Below are 20,616 nucleotides of genomic sequence, written 5' to 3' on the forward strand. Positions count from 1 at the left end.
CACTGTGGAAAGCTAGAGCCTGGTCATCGCAGCGCCTTGCCCAGGTGAGCTCAATGACCACAGACCTCGGAACCATTTGCTCTGCGGGGTAGAAGCAGGGTGGCATGGGACACAGTAAAACCCGCGGATTGATTTTTGTTTTTTTTGTGTCCGTGTGTAAGTCCCCAACCAAAGGCTGGCTGTCTAGTCTTTCAAGCTCTTTTCCTTAGAACGATAATAACGTTCTGTGTGGAGGCCATTTTGCTTTTAGCTCACCTATGGACAGAGTCCAGTTGCAAATATATTCTGAAGCAATGAGACTCTGCTCTCCAACCTGTCGTTCTTGGTCTCCACCAATCTCTGCCTCTCGATCTATGTCTCTTTCTTTCCACCTTGACATTTTGTATCAATGGGCAGGAGTGAAAAGAAGGTGCCCTGTCTCTTTTTGCTTTCAGTTAAACCAATGCAGTTCAGTAACTTTTCCACACAGAGGTCTGGGCAGATCTGGTCCCTGACATGACCTCTGAGCCTGTCACTTTCATCATGGAACCTTGGACAAGACCCTACCTTTGATATCAGCTGCTGAGTTGAGAGGCAAGGTCCCCCAGAATTCTGGTTCTGTTCTGATAGAACTTGGGTTTTCCACTGAAGACTGCAGACTTGAGTCCCCTGATTTAGTGGGTGACGGATGCCAGGTTGGAGCAGTGGGAGAGGAAGGTGGGGAATGATTAGCAGGTTCTGGTCCCTGGGTGCGTCGCTCTTGTTTCTATGGACCATCCTTATCCACCGCTGGTGCCCCATATCTAGAACGAGGAGCTCCTAAACCTGCACAGCGGCAGTCCTGCCTGGTCCTATACTTACCCAGCAAGCATTGCCGTTGACCACTTGATCTTCTCCTAGGCCTCACAGTCCTAGGCCTGAGCCTCTCACCTCACTCCTGCTTCCTTAGGAAGCTTCCCATCAAGCCCTTTTTAAACCTTCACTCCATTCTCATGCTCTTCACAGCTGTCAATGGATTGAATTATGTCCCCCCAAAAATGTGTGTATCAACTTGGCTGGGTCATAATTCCCAGTATTGTATGATTGTGTACCATTTTGTAATCTGATGTGATTTCCTTATGTGTTGTAAACACTATCACTATGATGTAATAAGATGGATTAGCAGCAGTTATACTGATGAGATCTACAAGCTTGGATAGTGTCTTAAGCCAATCTCTTTTGAGATTTAAAAGACAGAAGTGAGCAGAGACACAAGGGAACTTCATACCACTAAGAAAGCAGTGCCGGCAGCAGCGCATGTCCTTTGGACCTGAGGTTCCTGTGCTGAGATGCTCCCAGACCAAGGGAAGACCGATGCATCACAAGGACTTTCCTCCAGAGCTGACAGAGAGAGAAAGCCTTCCCCTGGAGCTGACACCCTGAATTTGGGCCTGTGGCCTACCAGACTGTGAGAGAATAAATTTCTCTTTGTTGAAGCCATCCACTTGTGGTATTTCTGTTATAGCAGCACAAGACGACTAAGACAACAACCCTCATCTCTCATTCTTATTTCTTACTGACTCTCACCTTGGAAAATAAACCCAGGTTGTTGCTTTGTCAGTCACTGTCTGAGGACAGCAGAGGTGAGTCTCACTGTGTCTGAGGAGGCCATTGAGGACATGGCTGCCCTGTTTCACAAACACATCAAAGAGGAGCCTGAAAAGGAGAGATAAGAAAAGTCTAAAGAAGGATCATTTCCTCGACTACCCGGTAATCTTTGTGAGTGCGGTCTGGTAGGGTCTGGAGCAGGAAGAGTCCACCAGAAGGGATGATGCTGTGGACACTGGTGTGACAGAGAATCTGGGATGTCTGAGGGACTCTGGAGTTAGGGGCTTGCCTGGCTGGTTCTGAGCACCACTCATCACTCCCAGCATCCTCTGTTCAGTCAGTATTCTGTTTTGTCCTATTTGAGAAATCTTAGCCTACCCTGAAGTCTTGAATATATTTTCTTATGCTATAGAAGATGTATTGCCTTACTTTCACATTTAGATCCAATCCACTTGGAATTTATTTTTGCCTGCTTGTGAGGTCATGGTTGTTTTTTCATGGGAATCTTTTATTGGTCAAGCAAAATTTGTTCAAAAGCTTGTCCTTTCCCTACTACTACTTAGCAGTGACACTTTTGTCATGGAGTACGTGCAGTATGTGCAGATGTCTTTGTCTCAATGCTCCATTTAATTCCATTGGTCTTTTTGAGCCCTGGTAGCACAGTGGTTAAGTGCTTGGCTGCTAACCGAAAGGTCAGCAGTTCGAATCCACCAGCCGCTCCTTGGAAACCCTATGGGGCAGTTCTACTCTGTCCTGGAGGGTCACTATGAGTTGGAATTGACTTGATGGCAAGGGGTTACTGAACCAGCCCCTCAGTGTCTTAGTTACTGTAGTTATTACAGTGTCTTAACATCTAGTACTGTAGATCCTTTAACTCTTTTCTCCTCCATGACTATCTTAGGTGTTTATTTCCAACTCATGGCGATCCCATGTGTGTCAGAGTAAAACTGTGCTCCATAGGGTTTTCAAGGCTGTGACCTTTCAGAAGCAAATCGCTAGGCTTGTCTTTTGTGGCCCCTTTGGGCTAGTAGTTGAGCACTTAACTGTTTGTGCCACCCCAGGACTCCATCGGTTATTCTTAGCCTTTTGCATTTCCATGTACTTTTTAGAATTCGCTTGTCAATTCCTAAAAAAAAAAAAAAAAAATGCCTGCTTGGATATTGATGGGAATTGCACTGAATCTACAGTTAAATTTGGGGAGAAATTGGCATCTCTACAATAGCAGTATCTCCTAGTCCATGAACACGTCATATCCCTTGTTTAAAATCTTTTAATGGATTGCTATCCCATGTAGGCTAAACTCCAAATTTGCAAGGTCCTCCTCGGTCTGGCCTCTGCTTACCTCTGACATGTTACCTCCTATCACTCTGCCCTTCATTCATGCCATTCTGGCCACATTGCTTTTCTTTTTGTCCTCTGACCACACCAGGCAGGCTCTCACCGGAGTACCTTTGTACCAGCTCTTTTTCTAACTGCTGGACTCTTCCCTTGGTCTCGCCTAGTCTGGATGCCCTGTGATTCAGGGGTGAGATAATGTCGTGGTGAAGAACAAGAGCTGTGGAGCCAGACGGTCCGGGTTTGAAATATGCCTCTGCGTTTACCAGCGGTGTCACCTCGAGCATGTTGCTTAACATGCCTATTCCCTGGGTTCCTTGTCTGCAGTTGTTATAAAGAGGACATGAATGGAAGTCCATGGAATGGTGTTCAGCCTAGAGGAATCGCTCGGTACTGTAGCTATTTTCTCAGTCTCCAGGAGGTCTCGTGGACCTACAGAGGCCGCTTAGGCACTCTTTATACTCTAATCCTCTTCTAATTTTCTGCATAGCAAAGAGATTAAGTTGTACAGAAAACTCAATAATACCACGTGTTCTTTCTCTTTCATCCCAATCCTCCCCCTAAGGATTCTAAAGCATCCAGTAGCCCCCTTCAAGCATAGCCCATCACACGTTTCAGATACGCTATGGAGGTCACGGACTAGGGTATCGGTTTGCTCTTGATTCTAAAGATTAACTAGGTCTGTAAAGTAGAAAGTAGATATAAACTGATGAGAACTGGCAAAAATCCCCATCGAAGCCTCATAGTTAACCAGTATGACCAGATTCACCATCTCGGGTACCAAAGTTTTTTTAAATTTAATTTTTAAAGCAATTTAAGTAATTATTCTCCCCCAATGACCTCTTAACCAGAAGTCTAATATTATTTTCCTGAGGTCTTTGAATGTCTAAAACCTTAGGTGCTCAGGGCCAGCTGCGGGTGTCTCCGTCCTCACCACCATCCGTTTGTCGTACTTTGTTAGCTTGCTCGTTGCTGTGATGCTGGAAGCTGTGCCACTGGTATTTCAAATACTAGCAGGGTCACCCATGGTGGACAGGTTTCAGTGGAGCTCCCAGACTGAGACAGCCAAGGAGAGGCCTGGTGATCTACTTCTGAAAATTAGCCAATGGAAACTGTATGGATCACAATAGAACATTATCCAATATAGTGCTAGAAGATCAAGCCCCAAGGTTGGAAGGCACTCAAAATACACAGCAACAATGGACTTGAGCATACCAATGATCGTGAAGATGGCACAAGATTGGGCAACGTTTCATTCTGTTGTACATGGGGTCGCCATGAGTCAGGGCCAACGTGAAGGCAACCAACAACTCCTCCCTCTAGCTAATGGAACTGTTCTTTGCTGCAGTGGCTTGTGGCTGCCACAAGGTGTCGCTTTCAGTGACTGGTCTGCACAATTGTAAAGGCTGGGATGTTTGGGTATTCAGGACCCTGCTTTGGCCACACTGATGGCACGTGCTTGGCACCAAGTTTGCAGTTCTTTCCTAAGTACAGTACTTTGAAGTTTTGTTTAGATGTCTGCCTCTGCCTCCAGAGTATGAGCTTTTGGAAGGAAGAATGTTGTCCGATTCATTTCTGTCCTCATCTCTCCCCAGCAACTAGCACAGGGCTTTACACATGTCAAAATTCTGAAGAAATAGTAATATTAAAGAAGAGATGACATTAAAATGTATCAACTAAAAATAATTTCAATGTCTCCCAATAATAGATCAATAGAACAAGTTTTGATCCATGCAAACAGATGATCACTCTGCCCTCACTAGCCCTGGTTAAGGATGAGCACAGTGAAGAGGGCAGATGTAGCCCAGTTGTGGAAGGAGACATCACTGTGTGCTGGCCTCAGGTGGGGGTCGTTTTGTTGAACAAAGAGCAGGGTGAAGAGGGGTGCAATCTGCCCTCCCCAAAAGCCAGAGATCAGAAAATGGAGTTTCTCTTTTTTTAAAAATTTTTTTACAATTGTACTTTAGATAAGTTTACAGAACAAATAGTTTCTCATTAAACAGTTAGTACACATATTGTTTTATGACATTGATTAACAACCCCACGACATGTCAGCACTCTCCTTCTCGACCTTGGGTTCCCCATTACAAGCTTTCTTGTCCCCTCCTGCCTTCTAGTCCTTGCCTCTGGGCTGGTGTGCTCATTTAGTCTTGTTTTGTTTTATGGGTCTGTCTAATCTTTGGTTGAAGGGTGAACCTCAGGAGTGACTTCAGTACAGAGTTACAAGGGTATCCGGAGGCCATACTCTCGGGGTTTCTCCAGTCTTTGTTAGGCCAGTAAGTCTGGTCTCTTTTTGTGAGTTAGAATTTTGTTCTACAATTTTCTTCGGCTCTGTCTGGGACCCTCTGTTGTGATCCCTGTCAGAGCGGTCAGTGGTGGGAGCCGGGCACCATCTAGTTGTGCTGAACTCAGTCTGGTGGAGGCCATGGTAGTTGTGGTCCATTAGTCCTTTGGACTAATCTTTCCCTTGTATTTTGTTTTCTTCATTCATGGAGCTTCTCTTGAGCAACAAATTGTTATCCAGCAACTGCCTGAGGGCGAGTCATATGGATACCTCACATTTGTTCATTCAGTGGTTTCCAGGTTTCGTTTTTTTGTTTTTATTGTGTATAGAGATTGCAGTGGTGAACATTTTCCTGATGATTGCTTTTAACATCTGTCTAATTACTTTCTTGGGATGAATTCCTGGGGGAATGATGGCTGAATCAAAGGTATTCAGTCAAATTCTCTGTGGCTGCAGCTTGACATTACCACATTACTTTTCTTTTTAGAAATTCGATCCATGTTTTTAGTTTGAAACATAAAAGTGTATTGATGAACCACTTGCTTGTTGAGGAAATCGTTAGGTTTGGTAGGTGAAGGCTCATGCTGGAAACTGGAAAAAGTTCTGGCTTAATTATCTGCTTAGTTTTTCTCAAGCCTTTAGGGACACCCAGACGTCTGTAGTCTCTAGTTCGATTGCCTGTCCTTTGGCCCCCCCTTCTGGAGATTCACTCATGAACTTGTGTGGCCCTTCCCAGGGTATCTGCTTGGGGACAGGGAGTCCCTGCGTGGTGCAAACAGTTAACATGCTTGGCTGCTAACCAAAAGGTTGGAGGTGTGAGTCTACCCAGAAGCGCCTTGGAGGAAAGGCCTGGCAATGTACTTCCAAAAAATCAGTCTTTGAGAACCCAGTGGAGCACCGTTCTACTCTGACACCCATAGGGTCACCACTGAATCAGAATGGACTCCATGGCAGCTGATTAACTGGTTAAGGAGAGGCAGAAAGAGCATGTTGAGAGGAGGCTTGTGGTGGGGTGAGGTGGAGGTGAGTTCACCTGTCACTCAAGGGCCCAGGTGGCACTTGTAGGCAGACCGAGCCTACACATCCAGCCTCCCTTAAAGTAGGATCACTTTCATGTTGCCGTTGATCAGTTCCTAATAAACAAAGCTGGTCCTACCAGTTCCCTCTCACCTCCCATCCATCACTCAGCCATTTAAAGCTCCTCATGCACAGGATGAAGCTGCATCTCCCGCCTGGAGTACAGAGCCCGTCACGTGTTATCTCCATCCTCCCCCTCCAGCCTCGCTTCTTCCAGCTGATTTCAATGCACCCTGTGGACTTCATGCCCCAAGCAGCCACCTTTTCACATATACCCACACCGGTGCCCCTGCCATTTCTGCCTGGAGCACGTGGTCCTCCACTCTCTCCCTTACAACTCAAAGCTTTTCTTCAGGTCCCTACTCACAAATCACCTCCCTAAGGAAGTCTTAAAGAAGCCCTGGTGGCACAGTGATTAAGCACTTGGTTGCTAACCAAAAAGTTGGTGGTTTGAACCCACCAGTCGCTCCTTGGGAGAAAGACATGACAGTCTACATCCATAAAGATTTACAGCTTTGGAACCTCTATGGGGCAGTTTTACTCTGTCCTATAAGGTCGCTATGAATTGGAAAAGACTAGACAGCAATGGGTTTGTTGTTCTGAGGAAGACTTCTTCAACTCTCCAGGCAGAAGTCGTTCTTTCCTGGGCACCCTGAGTCCCCTGTTCGTGCCACTAAATAAGTGGTGTTCACTGTGTGTCATAACAGTGTGTGCCTCTCTGATCCTGACACTTGTCCCCACCTGGTGAGCTGGCCCCGTATCATACTCATGTTGCCTACAGAGGGTCTGGCACCCTGTAGATCCTTGAGAAGTATTTGTGTAATGGATGAATGAATGAGTGAATGAGTGAATAAACGAGTGTGTTTCCTTGCTGTGGAGTTTGGGGGTTCTCTAATTGCAGGAGGACATCCAGGGAAGATGTATTTAAGCCGTATACTGGGCTTCACCCAAGCCCTGGAGAGAGGAGGATGAGCTCCCGTGAGGCAGGGAGATGGATAATAAGACCTTTGTGATTCTTAGATGCTTCAGAGCAGGCTCAGAGGGAAGGCAGGTCCCTGAAACTGGTTGAGTCAACCCTAGGAAGAAAATGTCACATGATGTCCTCTCAGGAATGCAATTAAGGCTGCATCCTGCCGTTGAAGAATCTTTCAGCATCCAGTCCCCGAGAAGGGCAGATGTGGGGCTTGGTGGCGGGGCCCCTGAGCACGCAGCCAACTCCTGCCTGAGTGCTGGGGAATCTCCAGGAGAAGCCACAGACTGGGGCTGGGGGTGCTGAGCCCTCCTGCCCCAGCAGCAACAGGTTAGTGTCCCTCGCAAGACAATCATGGGGATGGGGAAGGGCTGTGTTGGGACTGTGCAGGTTCAAGGCAGCAGAGGTGGGCAAGGTACCTGTTTAAGAGAATGTGTGCAGTGTAGACGGATGTTCCAACATCACAGCTGTGGTCCCCAAAGGGGTTTACTATTGTTAGCTGCCGTTGAGCTGGCCCCAACTCATGGTGACCCCATGCACAATGGAATGAAATGCTGCCCGGTCCTGTGCCATCCCCATGGTTGGCTGCCAATCAGTTCACTGTGATCCATACAAGGTTTTCACTGGATAATTTTCCAAAGCAGATCAAAAGGGGTTACCAAAGGGGTTTTGGACCCTGAATTATAAGCATATCTTTGGGGTTATTCTTAAAAGATTTTGGTTTGAATCCAATCCCAAGTGGGTAAATTGTGCGACCTTATAAAACTTGCTTAATGTCTCTGGGTTTCATTTCCTCCTCAGGAAAATGGGGACGGTGACGCCTGGTCCCTGTGAGGCTGAAATGGATAACGTACATAGAATGCTTAGCTCGGTGCCTGGCCGGCTCCACACGCAGTAGAAGCAGCTAGAAGCAGCGGTAGTTGTGATTCTTCTCTGTCCAGAATTCTGGAAAGCCTGTTGATCTGGCAGGGTATTCCCTCCCCTGAAGGCAGAGGTCTCCGCATGGTGTGGGGAGAGGGTGGCCATGGGCATTGTGAGCTGGTGTGCGTGGAGCACTGGGATGAGAGCTGCGGGGCCAGGCCGTGGGCCTCTGCCTCCAAGTGTCCCAGCTGCTGCCCAGCCCAGCGCACAAAGGCTGGGGGGCAGGTACAGGCTCTTAAGGGCTGCAGGGGTGGCACCAACTTCGTGTAGTCTCTCTTTGTAAATGCTGAAACTGATACCAGACAGGGCCACCCTGCAAGGTGGGAGCAAAGATGGGCATCCCTGTGTTGTAGGCACATTCGGTTGAGAGGGAAAACAGCATCACCCTGCATGACCAGGGCTGAGGTTTCCAGGTAGTATAATTATTTTAATAATCCATTTGGGGTATAAGATGGTCTATGGTAGTGGGCAACCTGCCTTCTCAAGGGGTTTTAAAATATTTCCATTGGAAAACAGCATAAACTCCGTGTTGATTCCAGGAGTCTTTAGTATCTCCTTGTTCTTGACTTTAGGTCACTCCTAAACTAAGAGTAAAAAGGTCGTGGGTGGCACAAACAGTTTGAGCTCGGCTACTGACCTAAAGATTGGCAGTTTAAACCCACTCAGTGCCGCTGAAGAAGAAAGGCCTGGAGATCTGCTTCTGTAAAGATTACAGGCAAGAAAACTCTACAGAGCAGTTTATATTCTGTAACCCATGGGGTCGCCATGAGTTGGAATTGACTTGATGGCAACGGGCTTGGTTTTGGTAAACCAAGAGTGAGGTTGGAAGGGAGGTGGGCACAGCTCTTGTCCTCAGGAAGGCCCCAATCTGAGCGAAGACATAGAGCTCTGCCCTGAGCTTTAGCAGGAAGGCTTCTCGTAGGTCAAGGACTTTGAGCCAATTTGGAAGGAGTCAGATGGAGGGCAGGGAGGACACCTGAGACAAGGTGTAGGAATGTGGGCAAGAAAGAGGGCAGAAGATTCAAGCTGCTGTGGGATGCCCCAGACCAGGTGCTGTTTTCTCCTCCTCTCAGATTCTCCCCTGCCCCCTGCTGCTCTACTCCCAGGTCTCCAGAGCTGCCCTCTGCCCCCGACCTTGGTCCAGATGCCATGACAGACACACCAGTGGAGGAATCCCTCTTCCAAATCATCCACTGCTACCACCAGTACGTGGCACGGGAAGGGGACGTGGAGACCCTGTCCCTGGAGGAGCTGAGGTCCTTGCTCATGGACAACGTGCCCCACTTCATGGAGAGCTTGGTGCGTGGGGTCTGGGTGGGGTGGGGGTAAGGTGGGGCCTGGAGGTGGGGCGTGGTTATCAGGGGTGGAAGTGAGCAGTGACGGTTTTAGGTACAAGGAACCATCTTCCACGAGCATTTCCAACTCAGGCGAGGGGAGGGCAGGCTCTGTGGCCAGAGGAAGGGATGGGCCCAGCTGGCTTTATTTCTATCCCCTGAACCTCCCTGCCTGGCCTCACTCCAGTCCAACCACAGCTGATCCCTGAAACTCAATCCTAACCCCAAACCTATTTATTTCTCTGCTCATCCTGTATCCTTAGTGCAGACCCTAAACCTACCTTCTACCCACAGCCCACCTGGTCAGCGACCCTGCCCCACCCCCACCCCACCTCAGCAAGCCCTTTGGGTTCCAGCCCCTTCTCCCGGGTCTAGCATGAGCCTGGCCCACCTGCCCTCTGCGCCTGGGGGAGGGAGGGCTGGTTTAGGCTGCAGCTGCCCCTCTAGACCAGGGTGGGAGTAGGGTGTGGGTGGGGGCAAGAAAGGCAACGTTCCTCTCCCGTCTCCTGTCTGAAGGGCTCACACAGTCTCTCAGACCAACCCCGGGAACCCCGGCCCAGACTCTACTTAGGCCCTGCTATCTCTGTTGTCAGGCCCAGCCCTGTGATTACCGGGCTCCTTGAGGACTGCAGGGCCTGCCGGAGATGTGTCTCTGGGGCGTGCCCTCGGCCCTCTGTCCCGTGCCTGGGGGGATCTCTGGGCTGTATCATCTCAAGAGGACTGCAAGTCAGTCCCCCTGACCCCAAGGTCCTCACATTCCAGGAGAAGGCCCTCCGTTGGACACTTCCCATCTCCTTCTGCCTGATTTTGGGGAACCTGTCAGAAAAGGCAGCTTGCCTTCAGTTCATTGGAGTCTAACTCTGAGGGTTGTGAAGGAAGAGAATTCAGTGGGTGGTTATTGGGGTTGGTCCCCGTTTTCTAGGACTCTTTTCTTTCCAGAGCCAAACTGCCTCTGCGGTGGGGCTGTGCCAGGATCTCCCAAGCCCTGCCACTGGTGGGGCTGCCCACCCTGGTACAGGTCTCTTGGGTCTCAGCACCTGGGCAGAGGGCAGACAGGTAGGAGCCTGGGAGGTGGACTGAGGTGATGGCAGCTGAGGAGAGCCAGCCCAGAGCAGGACGCCTCCGGCTCTTTTCTGGTTAACAGCTCTGTGGAGGAGGTATAATTATAGGAACAATAGATGGTGGGGAGATAGGGAGAGCTGGGCAGGCCTGCCCTCAGGGACGAGGACCTTACCCCTGGCTGCAGCTGCTCCTCACAGGTGCTCCTTCCTCTGGGTGCTTTCTGAGGGCTCCACGCTGGATTCTCCACACCCACCAGCCAAGTCCGGCTGAGACGTGCTTCTTCAGCCACTGCCCAGTGCCCCAGTGCCCATCTCATCTCAGCCTGTGCCCTGCCCTTCTCACCCTGTCCCTTCCACCTGAAGTGCCTCCACACTCTCCTATACCACCCCCCCAGGGCCAGATCAAGGCCACCTCTTCCGTCCTGTGGGACACCCTGCACAACTCCGGGGCTCGTGGCTTTGTCCTTTCCCTCATCCTGCACCTCCTGTGTGGCATGGCAGAGCATGCAAGCCATCTCTAATCCCGGTAGATGTCATAGCACGCAGCGTCCACACTGCTTGGTGCCAGCACCGCTTGGTGCTGGGGGCACAGAGATGAGCAAGGGCTGACTCTGCCCTCAGGGAGTGCCCAGAGGGAAGGAGGGAGGCTCATCCCCTGCCTCCAGGAAGCACCTGATCAGGGAGCTTGCAGTCCAGCTGGGCAGACAGGCTCAGGAGCTACTGACGGTGGTTGTGAAGGGGTCTGGAGTCTCCAGGCCACCCAGCTTAGGGACTGTCAGCAGTGCCCAGTTGATACCCACGCCGTTCCAGGTCCATGCAGCGGAGCATCCACACACCTGTCTGTTTGCCTGATTTTCAGCCCGTGGCTTCCTCACCATGACTGTTTGAGTGTGGAGTTGTTTCCTGCAAGTGCCTGCAGGCAGGGCTGTGCCACGGTGGTCCCCCACCCCAACTCCAGCAGGTGGTGGGGAGCCCTGGTCGGTGGATGGTGTTGACCTCCACCCTGCTCCCCAGGGCCGGAAGGAGCCGTACTACATCTCAGAGTTGTTCTGGGCAGCGGACAAGAACAAGGACAACCAGATCTGCTTTGAGGAGTTCCTCTATGTCCTGGGCAAGCTGGTAAGGGACTACCACTGGCAGTACCACCGACAGCTCTGCACCCACTACTGCCCCCAGCACGGCCTCTACTAGAGGGGGCTCAGCCTGCACTCCCCTGGGTGTGTGTCTGTGTGTGCATGCCCACATACATGGAAGACAGCTGTGTGGGAGGAGAATAAAGCAATATCATAAATACACCTGGATATTAGTCAATTCATGCTTCTAGGCATCCCGTATGGTCCAGAAGGAGGTTTGGTCCCCTCTCTGGGGAACATCCATTCTGGGTGGGAGATACTGCCCCTCCCTCCAGGGAGTTCCTGTCTGAGGGGGGAGGACAGCCCCTGCCTCCAGGGAGCTCCCAGTCTGAGGGAGGGGACAGCCCCTGCCCTCAGGTTTCTGTCTGGGTTTGAGGAGTCTCTTGTCTTGGGGAGATGGCACTCGGTGAAGCAATTTAGGCCACACTAGCAATGTATCTGATCATTCACTCACTCTCACACATGATTGGACGGGAGGCTCTAAGGGCCGGGGTGCACTGACCAAGGCCCCCTGTTTGAAGGTCTCCCTGCTCCGAAGGAGAGAGCTAAGGAATCTAGATGAAAAATGGAGCACCTGGGGCTGGGAAGGGGCCAGGAGGCGAAGGCATGGGATGGGGAGGAATCATTTCAAGCTGAGGGAGCAGCAGGAGAAATTATACGGTGTATCCTAGGACAATAAATAGCTTGGTGGGAAATTAGTGTCCACGGAGAATCGTATGGAATGAGTTTGAAAGGGTGGGTTAGGACCAGACTCTGGGAATCCTCGGATGCTGAGCACTGGAATGTGGAGTTCATTCTTTAGGTAATGGGACCCCTGCGATTGTTTCAGTGGCGGGAGGGAGGTCATATGACCTGAGCTGTTCTTTTAGAATAAGCCAGGGGCAAGAAGAAGAGATGAGACAGGGCAGAGGCTGGAGGCCAGGAGACCCATTAAGAGGGTCCTGCAGCAGCTTGGGCAGGAAGCAATGAGGCTGGGCTGCATAAGTGGCTGCAGGGGTGGAGAGGAGGGAGTGGACACAAGAGATCCTGGACCTCGGCAACTGCAGGTGGAGGCTGAGGAAGGGGAGACCCAGAAGGAGGCTGAGGTTTCAGGCTCGATGACAGAGGCGAGATGATGCCTGTAACTGACACGCAGATCACGGATGTCAGGGTGGGAAGCCGGTCTGTGAAGAATGTGATGAGTTGGGTTTTGTGCATACTGAGTGAGTCAGGAGCTGACAATCCAGCCTGGCAGAGCAGCAGACACCCACTGTCAGGAAGAGGGCATGGATAGGGTAAATGGAATGTGGGAGACTCAGTCAAGGAAGACTTCCTGGAGGAGGCAAGGGGGGGGGCTCTGTTTTCTTAACAACAAATGGTGATGGTTGTGGGTATTACTCCTAACTCTGGACAATTCATGACTCACTGATCCAAGTCCTCCCGTGGTCCCTGACCCTCCCTGAGACCTGCCCATCTCTGTGTCGTCTCTTTCTCTGTCTCTCTCCCTGGGAGCCCAGACCACAGATGCACAATTTCTCTGGAAGAGTCTCCTCTACCTTTAGGAGCTGTTGGAGTCCCTGGGTGGTGCAAATGGTTAATGGGAAAATGTCAGAGGTTCAGGTCCACCCAGAGGTACCTCAAAAGAAAGGACTAGCAATCTACTTCCAAAAAATCAGCCACTGAAAACCCTATGGAACACAGTCCTACTCTGATACATGTGGGGTCATCATGAGTTGGAGTCAACTCCATGGAAACTGGTTTTTTGGTGGGGCCCCATCGTGGTGAGCTTTCTTTTCTGAGGACGGGTCTGGGAACTGGCGTCCCGAGCTTGTTTTGACAGATTTAAAAGAATGATGAGAGATCATCTGTGCTGCTCAGCTGTTCAAATGACCAGGGTGGTCATTTAAGGGACTTGATGTGGTTCCTTCCCCCAGGCTAGGTCTGCGTGCCAAGCCAAGTAAGCAACTTCCTAAGGGCTGAGCCCAGGAGACGCTGGCGTCTGAGCAGCCCAGTTCTGAAGCAGAGTTCTGCAGGTGCTGCTTTCTGGGCCTGGACGGCCACCTGCCTCCACTTCCACATCTGACAGTCCTGCCAGAGCTTGCCCTTCAGGACTAGCTGGGCCCTAGCCTCTTCTAGGCAGACGTCCACGCCCGTTTCCCTCTGGTCCTTCCTATGAGCTCCTGCTGGGTCTGAACCTCCCCTCCTATGTCCAGGTCCTGCTGCCCAGCGGTTGTGTTTGTACTGTTCTCTGTCTGCCATCAAGGTGCATGTGGTTAAGTGCTGGGCTGTTAACTGCAAGGTTGGCAGTCTTAGTCTGCCCAGAGGCACTTTGGAAGGAAGGCCTGGTGATCTGTTTCCGAAAGATCACAAACATAACACCCTCACGGGGCTCAGTTCTAGTCTGCACACATGGGGCTGTCATGAGACAGAACAGACTTGACAGCAAGTTCTGTTTGGTTTTGTTTAGTCTTCTGCCAAGGCGGAGACCCTGTCTCGTCCATCTCTGCATCCCTGGCCCTGGCCCAGGTGTCTAGCCCTCATTCTGTGCTCAGCAAATGCTTGAAAAGGAAGGAACCCAGGAATGGGGGCCTGCAAGATTGCAGCCCTGAGACCCAGCTTTGTGCGTCCTCCACTGGGCTGTTAGTCCTGTCTAGAGACATGCAAATAGTTGATGGGGTTACTCAGGCCATTTTCCTCGAGGCCCAGGGGAGCTTGCACTATCTGAAGAGTTCTTCCTGCCTGTCTCACCTGAAAAGTGCTTGGTTCTCTCCAAACAAGGGCCGCCCAGCCTGCACCCTCCTGCCTTCCTCTTGCCCCTCCTGGGGGTTTCTCCACCAGCTCTGCCAGCTCTGTCCCCACTTCCTCAGCTTTGGGGATGGGCCTAGTCAGGCCTGTTGGGACACACACCCCAGAACTGAGCTGTTTCCTGTAAACATGACCAGGTCCCAGCTCCCCTAGGTTGCCCCATGTCTGTCAGTCTGATTGCAGTCTTTGCTTTTCTCCCAATCTGCTTTCCCAATTTCTGACACCCATCTTCTTGTTTTTTTGTTTTTTTTTTTAGCCATATATATGTATATATATATGTATATTTGTTGTGCTTTAAGTGGAAGTTTACAATTCAAGGTAGTTTCTCATACAAAAATTTATACATACATTGTTATGTGATCCTAGTTTCTCTCCCTATACTGTGACAGCACACTCCTCCTTTCTACCCCGGCTTTCCTGTGTCCATTCAGCCAGCTCCTGACCCTCTCTGCCTTCTCATCTTGCCTCTGGACTGGAGCTGCCCATTTAGTCTCATGGATCTACTTGAGCTAAGGAGCACACTCTTCACGAGTATCATTTTATGTCCTATAGTCCAGTCTAATCTTTGAAGTGTTGGCCTCGAGAATGGTTTTGGTTTTGGGCTAACAGAGTCCAGGGGCCATGTCTTCTGGAGTCCCTCCAGTCTGAGTCAGACCATTAAGTCTGGTCTTTTTACTAGAATTTGAGTTCTGCACCATACTTTTCTCCTGTTCTGTCAGGGACTCTCTGTTGTGTTCCCTGTCAGGGCAGTCATTGGTGGTAGCTGGGCACCATCTAGTTCTTCTGGTCTCAGGCTGATGGAATCTCTGGTTTATGTGGCCCTTTCTGTCTCTTGGGCTAATATTTAACTTGTGTCTTTGGTGTTCTTCATTCTCCTTTGCTCCAGGTGGGTTGGTACCAATTGACGCATCTTAGATGGCTGCTTGCTAGGTTTTAAGACCCCAGATGCCACTCACCAAAGCAGGATGTGGAATATTTTCTTAATAAACTTTCTTATGTTAATTGACCTAGATGTCCCCTGAAAGCAGGTCCCCACACCTCTGTCCCTGCTACTCTGTCCCTCGAAGTGTGTTTGATTGTATTCAGGAAACTTCTTAGCTTTTGGTTTAGTCCAGCTGTGCTGACTTCCCAGTATTGTGTGTTGTCCTTCTCTTCACCTAAGATAATTCTTGTCTACTATCTAGTTAGGTTCTCATACAAAAATTTATACATACTTTCTTATGTGACCTTTGTTGCTCTCCCTATACTGTGACAGCACACCCCTCCTTTCCACTCCTGACTTCCTGTGTCCATTCAACCAGCTCTTAACACTTTCTGCCTTCTCATCTCGCCTCTGGACAGGAGCTGCCCATTTAGTCTCAGGTATCTACTTGGGCTAAGAAGCACACGCTTCACGAGTATCATTTTATGTCCCATAGCCCAGTCAAATCTTTGTCTGAAGAGTTGGTCTCGGGAACTGTTTTAGTTCTGGGTTGACAGAGAGTCTGGGGGCCTTGCTTTCTGGGGTTCTTCCAGTCTCAGTCAGACCATTAAGTCTGGTCTTTTTACTAGAATTTGAGTTCTGCACCCCACCCTTCCCCTGCTCCATCAGGGACTCTCTGTTGTGTTCCCTGTCAGGGCGGTCATTGGTGGTAGCTGGGCACCATCCAGTTCTTCTGGTCTCAGGCTGATGAAGTCTCTGGTTTATATGGCCCTTTCTGTATCTTGGGCTAATACTTTCCTTGTGTCTTTGGTGTTCTTCATTCTCCTTTACTCTAGGTGGTTGGGACCAGTTGATGCATCTTAGATGGCCGCTTGCCAGCTTTTAAGACCCCACTCACCAAAGTAGGATACAGAACATTTTCTTAATACACTTTGTAATGCCAGTTGACCTAGATGTCCCCTGAAAGCATAGTCTCCAGACCCCCGCCCCTGCTACTCTGTCTCTCGAAGGGTTTGATTGTATTCAGGAAACTTCTTAGCTTTGGTTTAGTCCCGTTGTGCTGACTTCCCCTGTAGTGCCTGATACCCATCTTCTGAGAGGTCAGCTCAGCCTGTCTCCTGTGCTCCCTGAAGCCCTCCAGGCTGTCTGTCCAGGGGGAGCATCTCAGGGAGGGGACAGCATTTTATGATCTCTCTGGTCATCTTGCCCCACTGACGTGCACAAGATGCTGGGAGGAAGTCCTTACTCATGTCTGCCTAAGTCTCCCTCGCTAAACCTGGGGCCTGTTTCCTTACTCTCTGGACAAAGAAAGCTGTGTCCACCAGGATGGTTCCCACGGGAATGGGCTCAAGGGAGGCATCTCCCTAAGGTGCAGGGATCTGGGACGACATCTCCATCAACTTCTTCATCAACCCTTCGAGAGGGTTTGTTAGCATGAGCGTGATCTCAGAATGGTGAGAAATCCTAAGGAGAGGCTCAGACAAGCCACCTCACTTGTTCTAATGTGTGCTTTTGGGCACCAAAACCATCAAAATAAAGCAGGACACAGATCCATAAACCTCAAGCAACTCCCTGAGCCTCAGTTTCCTCATCTGTCAGATAAGGATAACTGTACCTGTAATGTTCACTTCACACAGTGCTGCGAGTTTCAAATGAGTTGTTGTTGTTGTTAGGTGCCGTCAAGTCTGTTCCGACTCATAGAGACCCTATGCACCACAGAACAAAACACTGCCTGGTCCTGCACCATCCTTACAATCGTTGTGATGCTTGAGCCCATTGTTGCAGCCACTGTGTCAATCCATCTCGTTGAGGGTCTTCTTCTTTTTCACTGACCCTCTACTTTACCAAGCATGATGTCCTTCTCCAGGGACTGATCCCTCCTGACAACTCAGATGAGTTAGCGGATGTCAAAACACTTTGAGACTATGATGTTCTGTTTTCGGGTAAGATGCTGTTAAGCCAGGTCATATAGGATAGTGCCTGGTGGCTAACAGGTGTGTACTAAGTGCCTGAGCATTGCCGTGTTGTACATCAGCATCAGCTCCATTCTCTTGTTACTGCACATGGCCAAGCAGAGCCTGAACAACCTCTTCCAAGGATGTTAGACTGTATTTGGTTTACCGACTTATACTTTACCTTATTCCAAAAATGATCTGAGGTGGCTTGAGTAATAAAAGGTCTCCCCAGTGGCGCATACAGTGTGCACTCAACTACTAACCTAAAGGTTGGCAGTTGAGCCCACCCAACAGTGCCATGGAAGAAAGGCCTGGTGATCTGCTTCCATAAAGATTACGGCCAAGAAAACCCTATGGAACAGTTTTACTCTGCACACGTAGGATCTCAAGGAGTCAGAATCGACTCAATGGCAATGGGTTTGCTTTTTTTGGTTTTGATGTAATAAAACGAATTTCTGTTTTGGACAAAGGATAAGTCAAAAGTTCAATTTTGCATTCATTGATCCTGTCAATAACTATTAATTGAGCACCTACTCTGTGCCAGGCACTAGGGGTGCAAAAATAAATATGGTCTCTGCTCTAATGGGGCTCCTAGGACCAAGTAAGAGACAGAAAATGGGCAGATGAATCCGACTACAGCAAAGCCCATCTGTGATGGAGTGAGGATAAGGATTTGGGTAGCACCTAGCAGAGAAGGATCAACTCCATCTAGATAGGGGTGGAGAAGGGGGATCAGAGATGGATGGGGAGCAGATGGCACGTGAGCCAATCAGGAAGGATGAGTAAGACTTTACCAGCTAGAAGAGGCTTTCCCGGCTGTGGCAGGAAGTGGATTATGTTGCATTGCATCATAAATCACCTAAATTGTTCAATGCACCCAATGTTGCATATCTCTCTGTGGGCCTCAGTTTCTTTATCTGTAAAATGGGAATTATAACAGTACAGATTGCATAGGATTATTGTGAGAATTAAATGACTCGATGCAAGAAAAACACTTAGAACAGTTCCTGGCACTGGGTGAATGAGCAATAAATAACAGCTATTATTTTTATGGTTATTTTGCTATGATTTGTTGCTCTTGTTGCTGTTATTGTGTATGCCAGGCTCTGTGTTGGGTCCTGGGGAGGCAGAGATGAATGATCCATAGTCTGGGTCCTCGAGGGGCTCACAGTGCGTCTGGGGAATCTGGGCAGTCACCACGGCATATGCTCTCACAGTATAGCTAAGTGATACTCTAAGCACTTCACAAATTCTTGAGTGTGAACTTTTTATTAAAGCATAGCACACATTAAGAAAAGTCCACAAATCCTAAATATTTTGCATTTACTATTAATCCTTGTAGGAGCCCTGGTGGAGCAGTGGTTAAGCACTCAGCTGCTAACCGAAAGGTTGGCAATTTGAATGCCCCAGCTGCTCTGCGAGAGAAAGATGTGGCAGTCTGCTTCCATAAAGATTAACAGACTTGGAAACCCTGTGGGGTAGTCCTACTCTGTCCTACAGGGTTGCTAGGAGTCAGAATCGATTCTAAAGGCAATGGGTTCGGTTTTTATTAATTCTTGAATGTCCTTAGGGGGTGCAAACTGTTTGTACTTGATTGTTAACCTAAAGGTTGGCAGTTTGAACCCACTCAGTGGTACCGTGGAGGAAAGGCCTGGTGATCAGCTTCTGTCATGGTTACAGCCAAGAAAACTCTATGGAGCAGTTCTACTCTCTATCACACTGGATCACTATGAACCAGAATCGACACAGTGACAAGTAACAACAACGACTATTAATCTTAACAAAAACACTACATGGTTCTATTTTTAATCTCCATTTAATAATCGAGATACCTGAAGCACAGAGAAGGTAAGTAATTTACCCAAGATCACACAGTTATTAAGGAAATGGTGTAACAACGTCCAAAGAGCTGTGGAAACATGGAGAGAGAGGCTAATCCCATATACTTCCCCTAGGGGGCGACAATGGCCTGGGTCCTGGGGAAGCACAGGGTGAATGCTTGATGAACACATGGAGGAAGGCAAGAAGAGAGGGGTTTCCCCGACAGAATCACGTTCTTGTTGGATCCCTGTCCGGAGCCAGTTTGTCTGGTAAGCAGTCCCGGTTCTGATACATCTCACTGGGAAATTGTGTGAACCACTTCACCTTTCGGGGCCTCAGCTTCTTCATCTGTAGACTGGCTGGGTTTTGTGTCCTGCCTTTCCTGATGGGCATATTCCGAGGCTCTTACAAGGTTAATGTGGATCTGAAGGGCTTTGTCAACACATTAAATGTATCACATACTTCAGTGTTGAGAGATAGTTAATCCAAGTGGCATTTTGTTCGGAGGTGGCTTGCTTCTCTGGAAATCCTGGGGGGAATTAGCCACTTCTTCTTTTTCTCTAAATGAACTCCTCCACTGCAGAGAAGGTTCCTCTCTGCAGCCCAGGCTCCTGGGGTCCAAGGCACCATACTCATCCCAGAGAGGGATAAAGGGCCCCTGCTGCTGTTTATGCGGCATGTCCAGTGCACATGGACCTCACCCAGTCTCCCAGGGGCCCAGTGCACCCCAAGTTCACAGAGCAGGAGATTTTGGGAGGGGTGTGGGCAGAAGGGTAGGAACTGATTTAGCCCTTAGCAACATAGATCCCCACAGAAAGTCCAACCACCCATATAAAACAACAACAATAATAGTAATACTGCACCTTTCATTGCTGAAGATCAGCAGTAGGGTAAGTGTTCCTAACTTTTAGGGGGTCTTTGGACACTTTTGAAAATCTGTTGCAAGCCTTGGAGGGACGTGCTTATACACATACAGTCAAAATGATGCCCTCGATTTCAATTCAGTTTCAGAGGTGCATCACCAAAAAAACCAAACCAGTTACCATTGAGGTGATTCCTACTCACGGTGACCCCGTCTGTGTCAGAGTAGAAGTGTGCTCCATTGGGTTTTCAAGGCTATGACTTTTCAGAAGCAGATCTCCAGGCTTTCTTCTGATGCACCTCTGAGTAGGTCCGGACCACCAACCTTTTGGCTAGTAGCTGAGCGCTTAACTGTTTGCATCAGCCAGGACTCCCTCAGAGGTGCAGAGACGGCCACAAATGCATGGGATTGGTAACAGCAACAGCAACAGTAATAGAGAAAGAGGGCTCCCCACGCCTCTTCCTGGTCTCTCCTGCCCGGCAAACTACTGCTGGCTGAGCTAACAGGTTCCTCCTTCCACTCTTCCTCTTCCTCCCCCCATCAAAAATCCCCATTCTTGAAGTTATTGCCACATTCACCTGCTTGGGAAAC

The 20,616-nt window shown here is 49.4% G+C and overlaps 1 protein-coding gene across 1 annotated transcript in view; it reads left to right on the forward strand.

Annotated features, from left to right (window-relative positions):
- Positions 1-11,739, forward strand: part of LOC101358011 (mitogen-activated protein kinase kinase kinase 19-like) — a 34,818-nt gene extending 23,079 nt beyond the window's left edge. The window contains 4 exon segments of the mRNA XM_012559116.1: positions 8,221-8,314; positions 9,260-9,452; positions 10,944-11,054; positions 11,563-11,739. Of these exon segments, the coding sequence (XP_012414570.1) occupies positions 8,221-8,314; positions 9,260-9,452; positions 10,944-11,054; positions 11,563-11,739 (575 nt within the window).
- The last annotated feature ends 8,877 nt before the right edge of the window (positions 11,740-20,616 follow it).

This window comes from Trichechus manatus, unplaced genomic scaffold (genome assembly GCF_000243295.1).
Source record: "Trichechus manatus latirostris isolate Lorelei unplaced genomic scaffold, TriManLat1.0 scaffold00213, whole genome shotgun sequence".
Taxonomy (NCBI): Eukaryota; Metazoa; Chordata; class Mammalia; order Sirenia; family Trichechidae; genus Trichechus; species Trichechus manatus.